The following is a 14,678-nucleotide window of genomic DNA, read 5'->3' as shown; positions in this document are numbered from 1 at the left end:
AATGAAGACGCAGGGAGATGGCTAAATAACATACCAGTAGAGCAGTGGACAAGGGAATTTGACGAAGGTTGTCGATGGGGCCACATGACAACAAACCTTGTGGAATGCATGAATGGTGTATTCAAAGGAATTCAAAATCTGCCGATAACCGCCTTGGTAAGATCAACCTATTATAGGTTGGCTTCTACGTTCGCAACCAGAGGTGAAAGATGGAGTGCGGTGTTAATGTTCGAGCAAGTATTCAGTGAGTGTTGCATGAAGGTCATGAAAGAGGAGAGTATCAAAGCTAGCACACACGCTGTAACAGTCTTTGACCGTCATAGGCAAAATTTCAGCGTCCAAGAAACAATGGACCACAACGAGGGGAGACCAAATTTAGCCTACGCTGTTAGACTAAACAGAAGTTGGTGCGATTGTGGAAAATTCCAGGCCTTCCGCATACCTTGCTCCCATGTCATTGTAGCATGCGCTTATACTCGTCAAGATGCTTACAGCCATTTATCTGATGTGTACAAGGCCGACACCGTCATGAATGTATATAATCAAAGCTTCTCGGTACTACCAATGGAGGATTACTGGCCTCCATATGAAGGTGATATTGTTTGGCACAATGACGAGATGCGTAGAAAGAAAAAAGGAAGGCCAAACAGCACACGTATCAGAACAGAGATGGATTCCACAGATAAAATGATAAGATTATGTAGTATCTGTCGTTAACCAGGATACAACAAGAACAGCTGTCCCAATCGAGGAGCATCATCTAGGTCTTAAGCTTTTTGTAACATTGTATTTCTGTAACCTTTTCAATTATTATATATCATTAAGTTTTTGTTCCAACGAGGTTCACAACAAACATCATTACAAAATAAGCTATCTGAAAACAGAAATATTTCTAACTGATTACAACAATCAAATTGATGTCGTCTTGACCGAACATCATTTCCCTAGCATCCTTATCAGTCTTCATTCGCACCCAACCAAAGATATTGTCAAGTCTCTCAATACTTCTAATTTTTTCCCCTTCTGGTATTTTCCCATCTGACCAATGAACCAGCTCCCGCTTCAGTTGATCGAACGTAGTGATGTTCCAGAACAGCATCAGCATTTGAGGTTTGTCTCTCGCATAAATCATCTTACCGTATCGGCGACGAACACTAAACATGATTGAGAAATGATTGTATGAGATGTGGAACAATTACTCACACAATGCATCTATTTATAACACAAAAATTGCATTTTAGGAGGAGTCTCCAATTGAATTGACGCCTCCTCTTAAACCCTACACAGGGGCGTCATCTCATTGAGGGTATGGGTATGGGTGGCTAAACAACTTCCTTTTGTACTCTCTCCACCTAAAACGACTCTTTCAGACAATTTATCATCTTCATTTGTAATCGGTTGGATGGTTACATCCATCGGTGCCAATTTCAGGATCATTAAAAAAAATGAACATAATGCATAAACAATATTTATCCTACAACAACACAAAATAGATTCAACATCCAAAAATGAACTTAATTCTTTTGTATATAAAAAATAATATATACTCTAAATATACTAAAAACTCTAACCATGAAAGTTTGATAAGTAATCCAATTTTAATTTTTTTTGTTATGATGAATGTTTTTAATTAGATATAAATTAAGGAATTGATGTGTTTTTTACATAAGTAATAATCAATAATCTAAACTAAAAGAAAAAAATAAAATAATTAAGTTTTGATTCACCAATATTAAAAAAAAGCTGTTATTAAAAGAAATGTTAATTCACAGTAAATATATACTACAGAGATCATAAGATGAAAACTAATTTCGTAATAATAAATTAATGTACAAAATTAATTGAGAAAAAGAAATTACAGCGTACAATATACTGCACACGAGTGTGTTATGACATTTGGATAAGAAAAAGTTGAATGGATAAGAAATTTGTCCGAAGATGAAGATAGAAACAGTAAATAAAAAATATATCAGAAATTAAGATTAACTATTTGGAGAACACATGCTTATATATTTATAAACCTTATTATACGTCACAATTCATATCCAACAAATATTTGACATTTGGATAAGAAAAAAAAAATCATGGATAGATGATTGATATACAACATAGACTGATCAAAGAAAAATGGGGTGTTCTATAATTTGGCTTCATCGATTATTTATTAGAAGAAGAAAAAGAGTAGGAGGTACAATTTATAAATGGGTTGATATGTTTAGTGTTTAGAGGAATTTCAAGAATCGATAGAATAGAGTGACACATCACATTATAATTGCATGTATAGGGAGTATATACATAAATTTCGATAGGGTTAATACTAAGTATGGCAACTGATAAAGACACCTCGGTAAATGGGGTGATAACATGGGATCTGCTTGGAGTGGAAATTGGGTGGGTACATTAAATGCGGAAAACATTAAGAGTGTGGGGGAAATTAAATATCTCTTTGAAGGAGTCTGTAAACCTTCCTATCCAACATAGCAGCTCTCAGCAACAACATTTTTTCATCAACAATAGAAAAATTTTATTCTACTAAGTGCGATATTGTCATGGATTAAAAGTCGACAATCTTTTTCCCTTTGAAGCATTCCACAATTTCCTTGAGACTGATTTCCAAAGGAATAAACTCAATTCCCAAACTCTTAGCCTTTTCCTTGGAAATCTGATATTTTGGCTTGTATGGCTCATCATTCTCACACCTGATAAAATTATAGAGAGTGCATGTTAGTAAATAAACAAAAATGTAACCATTTAAATCCTTAAACTCCAACTTACTTGTCTGAAATTTGTAATGTTGGATACAAATCGCGTAAAACCTTAGCAAGTTCTGAACAGTGTAAGACTCTTTCACACAAAAGATATCTTCCACTAGCTGAAGCTATCTCATATGCGTTAATATGGGCGTTGGCAACATCTTTCACATTCACCCATCCATAAACATAATTTTGAAAAGGTTTACCTGCATTCAAAAACTCAATATTATTAATCAATTAGTAATCATTCATTAGTCCAAAACCACAGTAAACAGAACTGTTACTCAAAGATATTTTCTATACTGATGTTTGCTTTTTATGTCGTGAAACAAGTCCAAATAAGCTCTTCCGAATACCCCTAAATAAAAATTACCATTTATTATGTCTAGAATTGGTTGAACACTTTCATTAACCTCTGGTTGTAAGAGAGGTCCAGCAACCATTGTTGGGTTAAGAACAACCATGTCAATCTTGTGTTCATTTACAAATTCCCAAGCAGCAGCCTCAGCCAAAGTCTTTGAAAGTATGTACCATAACTGAAGTTGGCAAGAAAAAACACATACATTAAAATCCCATGAGCCAGCTTCAGGCTTTCAATCTGAATAACTTTTAGGAAGGAAAAAAATGCTAACCTGTGATTCCCTACAGAAATCTGGATCTGAAAACCATGTCTCATTAACTATGACTTCGGGATTCTTCGGCCTTGTGTTATATGCAACTGCAGCAATAGAAGAAGTTAAGACAACCCGTTTCACAGATGGTGATTTCGCACATGATCTAAGAACATTAAGAGTTCCCTTCACTGCCGGATCAATCAACTCAGCCTGAAATATAAAAATCAAAAGTTAACTTACAAGCACATCACATTCAACTATTTGTGAACAATACAATAGAATTAACCTGTGGGTTGTCTACGACACAACGAACAGGTGAAGCAGTATGAAAGACACCGTCACATCCCTCGACAACAGTGTCAAATGAACCTTGTTCCAGCAGATCTGCTTTGAAGAGTTGCAACCTCTCCTTTGCACCATCAAGTTTAAACAAGTGGTCAACCTTTTTAGGATTACCTGCTTCAACCAAAAAGACACGAATGTTGATGCATTTATAATATAAAGCAAACAAGTTAAAGGAAAAAGAAGCACCGACTTGGATCTCGAACAGTGGCTCTGACGGTGTAACCACGTTGAAGAAGGAACTTAACAATCCATGAAGCAATAAAACCAGAACCACCTGTCACACACACTACCTTTCCTTCCCCACTCGTCATCCTTGTTCTCCTTTTCCTTCACTCTTATGTTAAAAGATGAATGTTCATATTTCTTTTTCCTTTCCTTATACTCTACAACTACTTCTAATTGGAATTACCCCTTTAAACTATGACATTAAAAAGAGTAGGTGATTCAATTATTACTAATTTCCTTAAACTATGTTTGCAGTAGGATTAATTCAGGTAAACATATATAGTTCACATGACAATTTAGTATACTTTGGCACATGGTGTATCAATAATTCAGTTTTTTATCTATTTTTTATTTGACTTCAGCAATTATCAAGAAAAAGTCAGCCCAACAGAAATTCATAACACAATTCATTATCTACAAAAGGAAAAAAAAAACATTTAAAACCCAAAATTTTAGTTTTTAAGTGATGGAAGTTTTAGATTTTTAGTTTTTAAAATTTATGAAGATAAAACAAAACGTACTTAAAAATTTGTAATATTATACAAATTTAAAATAATTCTTAAAAGAAAGATTATCAACGTTATTTTTTTTCTTTCTTCGGAACTGTTGTCTAAAATTGATTTGTAAAATAATATTTAAAACCCAAAATGTTAGTTTTTAAGTGAAGGAAGTTTTAGATTTTTAATTTTTAAAATTTATGAAGATAAAAAAAATGGTACTTACAAATTTGTAATATCATATAAATTTAAAATAATTTCTAAAAGAAAGATTATCAACGTTATCTTTTTTTTTCTTCGGAACTGTTGTCTAAAATTAATTTGTAAAATAATATTTAAAAATTAAAAATTAAAATTCATTCACTCAAACAAGTATTTAATTTCTACTTTGGTTATGGTTATCAGTTATTGTAAGTAGATTACTAGTATTTTTTTTGAAATCAAACAATGATTATATTAAAGAAAGGCTAAATTGGCGATACAAAAAGGGTCTTACATCTAGGGGATATGACCAATTCAAGTCCTAGAGCCTAAGGATTTGTCAACTCCCACTATTTGATGGGCATCCACATTACCGTCTCGACTTACAAACATAAGAGTTGCATCATTGAAACCTCCTAAAAGGAGTTTAGGATCATGCAGTGAAAAATCGGAAACGATTAATGCAGTCAACCATAACTAACGCATCAGACTGAAGAATGAAACTCTCGATATTCAACTCCTTCGCCAATTGAAGGCTCCACCGAATAGCAAGAACCTATGTTGTACTAGCATCAACATGGCTAGATAGGTGTTTGGAAGCAGCAAGAAATATATTAGCATTTGGTTCTTTTATGACACATCCTAGCGCTATGATTTCATCCATAAAGAAACCCGCATCAGATTGAACAATCCAGGAATTTGTAGTATGCAGTCAAATTGTTGTAGCCTCCTCTGCCTTTATTGCCATTCCAACTTCCTTTGTCTTTCCTTTCTTTTGTTGATTGCGCATGTAAAGCCATATCACTCTTCGACTTTCCTGCAACTCTTTCAGTCATTCTTTGTTCATGAGATTCAAGTGTCCCTTGAAGCTCTTCCTTTGTCAGTTTTGACAAATCTTTTGATTCTTCTATGGCTACTACCATGTGGTCGAACTTTGGAGCCAACGACCTCAAGATCTTTCCAACAACAGATCTTGATGTCAACACTTCTCCACATACCTTGATTTGATTCAAAAGTTTCGTAACATTAGTGAAGAAATCAGTTATACTTTCATTGTCTTCCATCTGAAGCAATTCATATGTCCTTCTGTGAGTTTGTAGCATCACCTCTTTCACCTTCTCTGTGCCTCCAAACGACTTCTCCCGAATTTCCCATGCTTCTTTCGCTGACTCTATATTACTAACATTTTTAAAGTTATTTGCATAAACACATTGATGGATTATAAACAGAGCTTTATAATCTTTCTTCTTCAATTCTTTATGTGCAGTCTTTTCTTGATCTGTCACGTTTTCTGTAAGCGTTGTTACTCCTTCCTTCACAAGATCCCAAAGATCTTGATAAACAAACACAACATTTATTTGCTTGCATATATTCTCATAATTGTTGTTCTTAAGAATCAGAAGATTTGCTGAAAAATGCACGTTTGGACGATTCATTATCATCGTGATTTTCTTCCCACGAATCGCTTAAACCGGAGCTCTTGATACCAGATGTTGAAAATCCACTACAATCTACGGAAAATTTCTATCAATCTTGATGAACAGGATTGTTATCACCCACAACAATAACAATAAAGAAAAGAATAATGGAGAACGAAAGAAAGAAAGAATGTTGGGGAAGAAGAGTATTTTCTGCAGAGTTTCTATCTGCCCACAATATGTGGAAAATTTCTTATTCACTTTGCAACTGCAAAATTTTGTGAATACAATGTTATGAATGCAACATCACAAGAATAAGGATTACCCCCTCTATTTATAGATTTAGGTTAAGCTTTCACCCCAAGAAAAAGCCCAAAACTATAAAAGCCCAAAATAGTTAACACTACAAAAAAACCCTAAGTCGAAATTCTGTGTGAAGTAACATGCTTCAACACTTTGACACACTAACACAACTTAACACACTAGGTGATTCGACACTTCCTTGCTTCTGTCGAACAACCTGCTTCGACACTTGGAATTACAATTCAACATGATTCGTAAATAAAAAGTATGAGGTATTGGAAAACACATATAAAAAATAGAGTTTGCTCTTGAGAATTTGGGATACTATTTTTTGAACCCTTTTGTAATGTTTTTTATAACAATTCTTGGAAGTATAGTTAAACAAAGAGTTATTCTCTCCCTCAGAGTAGATCATTTTGATCGATTTAGGTGTATATATTTTTCTTTTGTGTTCTTAACTTTTATCTTCCTCTTACTTGTTCTGTAATTGATTACACTATTTGGAAGGTTACTTTGTTGTCTGAGGCCATCTATTTTTGTTTTCATTGTTCTTTATCTCACATATCAAGTTTCTTTGCGTATTTGAAACTATCAACAATTTCACTAGAATTGTTAGAGGTTTCAAAACATAAAAAATGTACAATTTTTTCTTCAATAATCAAACTTTATTAAACAATGGAAGCTTGTCTGAATAACCCCTAACATTCTCTTTGAAGTTGTTGTTTCCATATCAAAACATGTTTTTTTCTCAAAATGATATTTAATTTTACATTGTTAAGTGCACAAATAAGAGAGTAAGGATACATTTCAAATTGAATATGATAAAAACAAAAAAAATATAGGGTTTAAATTATGTCTTTTTATTAAAAAAATCCTTTTTAAACTTGACGAAATTAGATGAGTCAAATTAAATACTCAAATTAAAGACGCAAGAGAAAGAATGAGAACAAGAATTTTATTTTGGTTCTCCAACAAAACTTGATATCTAAGTCCAATCCGTTCACACTTGAAAAAATCTTCACTATAATAAAAACTGAATACAACCACTAAGATTTACTTTTGTCCAAATGACAATATTTTATATTTCTTATAATTTTTTTTGAATATATTAAGTTTTTGTGTCTTCTAAAAATTACAAGCTTCAACCAAGCCCTTTAAAAAATATATATAATATATTAAAACGGAATCACGTATTATCACACTGACACTTCAACTATTTTTGTGTCACATCTTCTAAATTCGTACGTGCCACACTCCAAAACTCTTCACTTTTTAAAAAGAAAATGCACATACTTATTCTCTATGAAAGGTGGTGGGTTCGAATCCTAATAAAGACAAAAATATATTATTTTCATAAATTTTTGTATCGACTACTTCTTTCTTACTAGAATTTTTTTTATTGTAGTTCTATATAAAACATTTAATATTTTTACTTTAACAATTTTAAAACTTAACAACTAAAATATAAACATACTGTGCATTACATGATATAAAAAAAATGAAAATGAAAATTAAAAATAAACCACAAATTATATCTTTTATAATTAGTTAAATTTGTAAAAATAAATTGTATATGTATTAATGTACATAATTATATTGTAACTGTCATATCTTTTATATTCCCCCATATTATTAGTATTTCCCCATACTATTAGTATTCCCTTTATTCATAGGAGTATATATAATATATATATTATATATATTATATATATATATTATATATATATATATATATAATATATATATATATATATATATATTATAATATATATAATATATATATATATATATATGAGCCTAGATCTTGTATAAAGATATAACTTTTATGCTCTGCTAAATAATAAAAAGTTCTTTTATTTTATCTTATTCTCTCAACATTAACATGGTATCAGAGCAATAAAGCTCTGGTAGCCATTGTTCTTTTCAATTCTAATCTTCTCATACAAAATCCTTGCATCTTTCTTTTTGATTTCTGCAAATATCTTCCTTCAATTATGGCTACCACAGATTATTCTGATTTCTCAACAAATTCCGCAAACCCTTACTATTTGCATCCAAACAAAAATCCGGCTTTGATTCTTGTCTCTCCGCCTCTGGATCACAAGAATTATCGTACATGGGCAAGATCCATGAACATATCTTTGATTTCAAAGAACAAAGATAAGTTCGTCGATGGTAGTTTTCCCAAACCTTCAATAACCGATCCTCTCTATGGCCCATGGAGTCGCTGCAACACTATGGTTTTAGCTTGGATTCATCGATCTATCTCTGATTCTATTGCGCGTTCGGTTTTATGGATCGATATTGCTGCCGGTGTTTGGAAAAATCTCAGAATTAGATTTCTGCAAGGAGACATTTTTTCGTATTTCTGATATTCAGGAAGAACTCTACAAATTTCGTTAAGGTAATCTTGATATTTCCGATTTCTTTACTCAATTGAAGGTTTTATGGGATGAATTGGAAAATTATAGACCCATTCCTCATTGTAAGTGTGCAATTGCATGTACTTGTGGAGCAATTGATTCAATCAAAACTTATCGTCAACAAGATTATGTCATTAGATTTCTTAAGGGATTAAACGACAAGTTCTCTCATACAAAATCTCAAATAATGCTGATGAATCCTTTACCTGACATAGATACTGTTTTCTCAATGTTAATTCAACAAGAGAGAGAAATTGGAAATTTTGTGATTGATTCAATTGTTAATGATGCTCCTGATATGAATTCTTCTAATGCTCTTTTGGCCAATTCTTATTCTGGTAATTTCCATGGGAAATACAATTTCAAAGATAAAGGCCAAAATTATAGTTCAAAAGGAGCTAATCGCTTTTGTACACACTGCAATCGCTCAAATCACACACTTGAAACTTGTTGGATCAAACATGGTTATCCTATTGGTTATAAGGGTAAAGGCAAGAACACATCACAGTCAACACAGGCTAACAGTGTTGCACCACCCAATGGTACAATACATGGTTCTTCCGCACAATTGGATTCTAATTCAAAACCGCTTTTTGGTTTCACTTAAGAGCAATATCATGGCATTCTTGGTCTAGTCCAACAATTTAAATCCCAACCTTCACCTGCTTCTAATTCTGTTTCAACATCTCCCCTCGCATTCAATTCTCAGTCTTCTAATGGTAACGGTAAGTGCTCACATCTTTGGATTTTGGACACCGGTGCCACTGATCATTTCACATTTGATCTGAGTTGTTTTAGTACATATAGGAACATCATTCCTATATCTGTTTCTTTACCAAATGGAACACAAATTCTCGCTTCCATAGCAGGCACCGTCACTATCTCACCCTTCCTTACCTTACTTAATGTTCTCTATATACCATCTTTTCATGTGAACTTAATTTCTGTTACTAAGCTAGCCATTACTAATAACTATTGTGTGAATTTCACATCTCATTCCTGTAAAATTTTGCAGAATTGTTCCAAGACAGTGATTGGTATAGCTAGGCTTCAAGGAGGAATATATGTCATAGATCATGTAAATTCCACCAGCTATGTTGCACCTGTTTGTAATTATGTCTCTACTAATCCTTCTCTTTTATGGCATTTAAGATTAGGCCACATTTCAGATAGTGGTTTACAAATTATTTCCAAAAATTTCCCTTTTGTACCAAGTAAGAATCATATGTCACCTTGTGAATCTTGTCATTTTGCTAAACAAAAGAAATTACCTTTTCCAAAAAGTATATCAAAATCTCTTGCACCTTTTGATATTTTACATGCTGATTTATGGGGTCCATATTCTACTATTTCTCTGATAGGCCATAAATATTTTCTTACTTTGGTTGATGATTACTCACGGTTTACTTGGGTTATATTTCTTAAAACAAAGGATGAAACCAAAAAGAGTCTCATTAACTTCGTTGCCTTTATTGAAAATCAATTTCACACAACTTTAAAGTGTCTTAGGTCAGATAATGGCATTGAATTTGCCATGGGAGATTTCTTATCTTCTAAAGGCATAATTCATCAAAAGTCTTGTGTTGAAACACCTCAACAAAATGGGATTGTTGAAAGAAAGCATCAACATATCCTTAATGTGGCTAGGTCTCTTTCTTTCCATTCCAATCTCCCTTTAACCATGTGGAATTTTAGTGTTCAACATGCTGTTCATATCATAAATAGACTTCCTAGTCCACTTCTCAATCTCAAATATCCTTACGAATTACTTTACAAGCAACCTCCATCTCTTGTCCATCTTAAAGTTTTTGGTTGTTTGAGCTATGCAACTACCCTACAAGCTCATAGAACCAAATTTGATTCTAGAGCTAGAAAGGCTGTTTTTTTTAGGATTTAAGGATGGTACTAAGGGATATATAATATTTTTACTTTAAAACTTAATATAAAAATAAAAATTAATCACCACCCGCGCATCGCGCGGGTATCATTCTAGTTATAACTTAAAATCAATTAATTTATAAATTAGTGTTTTGCTTGAAGGTCTTGAGCTGAAAATATATATAGTAGTTTGATTAGACTGTTATAGGAAATATCCTTGGGTATTTGAGCTGCTATAGATCTTGTATCAGGAGTCAAGAATGTTGCATAACCATATACTATTTTGTAGATCTTATCATGTGAAAGTTATGATTGGACCTTGTACTATATATTTTGTCTCTATTAGAAAAAACTCTATGATAGGTAAAACGTTCGAGGATAACCACTTGATGATTAGATAAGTTATCTTTGTATGTAGTGTTGTACTAAATTTTCAAGGTAATCTTCACTAGAGGAAAAATGAGCACTAGAGCATTTGACTCATTTTCATTCGGTCTGAGGAATTGGTGCCCAAAAATGATGTTATCATTCCATGCAGTGAAAATGGTGTCATGGGATGAACCACATTTTCCTTCTATAAACGATACATTTTTCAGATGTTGTTGCATTCATTCTATCTTGTGGAGATAATGGTTCTAGAGGGAAAATCCACAACCTCTTTATTTGTATCTCTATTAGAGCTTAAATTCTTTTCATTGTTTTAAATGTCTTTTTATTTATGTAACACAAATTAAATGGCATAACTGTTCTTTTATATTTTTTATCATGAAAATCAAAATTATAGATCATTGTTCTAAAAAAAAAAATGGTTCTAACAAAATATCCTTTGACTGAACACACATTTGTTTTTACAATTGATCAATTTGAGTTTCAAGATTATTGATTGAAGTCTCGCAACTTTGGTTTTAATTTTCTTCACCTCAAATTTTCTGAGTGAGAGTTTCATTTATAGAATAAGGCTTCCTTGGTTATTAGTATCTTTAAGATCAATATAGAAATTTTTTATCTCTTGACAATGCTCTTATTGAAGAGGAATTTCATATTTAACATTCATAATGAAACACACAAATTTCTTAAAGAATATTCAAAAGGAATCGCCATCTCATTGAGGGTATGTGTATGGGAGGCTATACAACTTCCTTTTGCACTCTCGCCACCTAAAACGACTCTTTCAGACAATTTATCATCTTCATTTGTAATTAGTTGGACGGTTACATCCATCGGTGCCAATTTTTGCATCATTAAAAAAAACGAACACAATGCATAAACACTATTTATCCTACAACAACACAAAATAGATTCAACATACAAAACATTATTTTCACATGCCGCATAAAGCTCGTCCAACTCTTTCTTGCGCATTTCCTGCTCCTATGCTAATTCATTTTCAACTTCTCAACGTACATCTCCTATAACTCTTTGTTTTGGGATTCATGATCATATTTTAATTTATCTACCAACTCTTTCTTTTGGGATATGAAGTGAAAGGTTACTCGGGAGAAATTGCGATGGCTTAGAAAATCAATAGAGTTAAGGTTGATATTTTTCGCTCTCACTTTCAATTCCTGCATACGAGAATTAAGTTCGAAGGAGTAGATGATTGTCTCATCACACCGGTTTATACTAACCCAAGGGATGAAGGTCGTAAGGAGCTTTGGGAAGAACAGTCTAATTCATGAAAAAAAACTCAACAAGGATGAAAGGAGGAGTCCTTGTGTCTAAAAGGAAATGTGGTATCTTTAGAGATATAATTGGTCACTGTAAGTTGATGGACTTAAGTTCTATTGGTCGTATATTTACTTGGAGAGGTTCGGTTTCCAATGGGGGTAGGAGAACCTATTAGCGCCTAGATAGAGCCTTGTGTGATGATAATTGGAGGTTGCAATTCCCATATGTTTAATTCAATGTTACTCAAAGATATTTTCTATACTGATGTTTGCTTTTTATGTCGTGAAACAAGTCCAAATAAGCTCTTCCAAATACCCCTAAATAAAAATTACCATTTATTATGTCTAGAATTGGTTGAAAACTTTCATTAACCTCTGGTTGTAAGACAGGTCCAGCAACCATTGTTGGGTTAATAACAACCATGTCAATCTTGTTTTCATTTACAAATTCCCAAGCAGCAGCCTCAGCCAAAGTCTTTGAAAGTATGTACCATAACTGAAGTTGGCAATAAAAACACATACATCAAAATCCCATGAGCCAGCTTCAGGCTTTCAACCATAACTAAATAACTTTTAGGAAGAAAAAAAATGCTAACCTGTAATTTCCTACAGAAATCTGGATCTGAAAACCATGTCTCATTAATTATGACTTGTGGATTCTTGGGCCTTGTGCTTATTGAAACTGCAGCATTAGAAGAAGTTAAGACAACTGGTTTCACAGATGGTGATTTCGCACATGATCTTAGAACATTAAGAGTTCCCTTCACTGCCGGATCAATCAACTTAGCCTGAAATATAGAATCAAAAGTTAACAGATCATACACTTACAAGCACATCACATTAGAATAGAATTAACCTGTGGGTTGTCTATGACACAACTAACAGGCGAAGCAGTATGAAAGACACCGTCACATCCCTCGACAACAGTGTCAAAGGAACCTTGTTCCAACAGATCTGCTTTGAAGAGTTGCAACCTCTCCTTTGCACCATCAAGTTTAAACAAGTGGTCAACCTTTTTAGGATTACCTGCTTCAACCAAAAAGACATGAATGTTGATGTATTTATAATACTATAAAGAGAAACAAGTTGAATGAAAAAGAAGCACCTACTTGGATCTCGAACGGTGGCTCTCACAGTATAACCACGTTGGAGGAGGAACTTAACAATCCATGAAGCAATAAAACCAGAACCACCTGTCACACACACTACCTTTCCTTCCCCACTCGTCATCCTTGTTCTTCTTTTCCTTCAAAAACTTTGGACTTCCCGTCACTCTTATGTTAAAAGATGAATGTTCATATTCTTCTTCATTTCCTTATAAACAACAACTACTTCTAATTGGAATTACCCCTTTAAACTATGACATTAAAAAGAGTAGGTGATTCAATTATTACTAATTTCTTTAAACTGTGTTTGAAGTAGGATTAATTCTGGTAAACATATTTACTTCATATGATAATTTATTATATTTTGGCGCATAGTTTTTTGTCTAGTTTTTTATTTGACTTCACCAATTATCAAGAAAAAGTCGGCACGTTCATAACATAATTCATTATCTACAAAAGGGAAAAAAATATTTAAAACCCAAAATTTTAGTTTATAAGTGAGGAAAGTTTTAGAGATTTTAATTTTTAATTTTTAATTTTTAAAATTATAAAAAAGGGTACTCAAACCCAAATTACAAAAATAAAAAATGTCAAACCAACTAAAATTATAATATACAAAATAAATGAGCTACACGAAAGTCATAAAAGTTAAAGATGGAATTAGGCATATCTCCTAATAAAAAATCATCTCCAACTTAAAAATTTAATAAATCAGACTAAATTATTCACATTATAAATTTGATCTTCGAAAAGAATTTAATTTTGAGATTAATTATTATACGTTGTCAATGTAAAAAAATTTATACGGTCGATTTATCACCATCACCCGATTGTATTACATTATAGATTTTTAAAATAAAAGTCAAACTTATTTTAATATCAACGTTTAAGATTAACAGACAACATAGAATTTCTTTACACTACTACGAGTGTATTTCAATTAATTCCTTTTAATTTTTATGCTTTCATTTCCTCCTAAAACAGTCCAACAAATTATACTTACTTTGGAACAAGCCCCAAGAAGCAAGCTAAAAAGATCATCGCCTTTTGCTACTTTATTGATAGCAAACCAAATTTGCTTAGCCACACCGTAAGATAAGAACAGGCGCTGCAACTTTTCTAAAATTGATTTGTAAAATAATTTATAAAAAATTCATTTAAACAAGTATTTAATCTATACTTCGGTTATGGTTATCCATTATCGTCAATAGATTACTAGTATACGTTATTGCTTATAGAAGCAAATTT

At 32.5% G+C, this 14,678-nt stretch overlaps 1 protein-coding gene across 13 annotated transcripts; it reads right to left on the bottom strand.

The window, feature by feature from the left end:
* Positions 1-2,231: 2,231 nt before the first annotated feature.
* LOC127075168 (phenylacetaldehyde reductase) lies at positions 2,232-13,762 on the bottom strand. 13 transcript variants are annotated; one of them, XM_051016630.1, is made up of 7 exons: positions 13,534-13,729; positions 3,903-4,002; positions 3,654-3,826; positions 3,386-3,577; positions 3,127-3,289; positions 2,776-2,959; positions 2,232-2,699 (listed from the first exon to the last, which is right to left on the bottom strand). In XM_051016630.1, exons 1-7 carry the CDS (start codon positions 13,552-13,554, stop codon positions 2,555-2,557), a joined length of 978 nt encoding a protein of 325 aa, XP_050872587.1. In that variant the 5' UTR covers positions 13,555-13,729; the 3' UTR covers positions 2,232-2,554. The 13 variants fall into 13 exon arrangements, with proteins under 13 accessions (XP_050872587.1, XP_050872593.1, XP_050872598.1 ...); XM_051016636.1 differs by having other exon boundaries at positions 3,654-3,823; positions 13,534-13,720; XM_051016641.1 differs by lacking the exons at positions 3,127-3,289; positions 3,386-3,577; positions 3,654-3,826; positions 3,903-4,002 and adding exons at positions 12,658-12,820; positions 12,921-13,112; positions 13,208-13,353 and having other exon boundaries at positions 13,434-13,762.
* Positions 13,763-14,678: the final 916 nt, after the last annotated feature.

This window comes from Lathyrus oleraceus, chromosome 4 (genome assembly GCF_024323335.1).
Source record: "Lathyrus oleraceus cultivar Zhongwan6 chromosome 4, CAAS_Psat_ZW6_1.0, whole genome shotgun sequence".
NCBI classification, from domain to species: Eukaryota; Viridiplantae; Streptophyta; class Magnoliopsida; order Fabales; family Fabaceae; genus Lathyrus; species Lathyrus oleraceus.
Note: the sequence above shows the minus strand (reverse complement) of the source record. Positions and strands in the feature narration are given on the sequence as shown.

Excerpts from the sequence above, each read along its gene's own strand:
- LOC127075168 (XM_051016632.1), bottom strand. The coding sequence starts at position 13,554 with ATGACGAGTGGGGAAGGAAAGGTAGTGTGTGTGACAGGTGGTTCTGGT. Across the intron at positions 2,960-12,657 it reads AATTCTAGACATAATAAATG|GTAAACCTTTTCAAAATTAT; the intron begins GTAATTTTTATT and ends TTTTGAATGCAG. Across the intron at positions 2,700-2,775 it reads ACATTACAAATTTCAGACAA|GTGTGAGAATGATGAGCCAT; the intron begins GTAAGTTGGAGT and ends TAATTTTATCAG.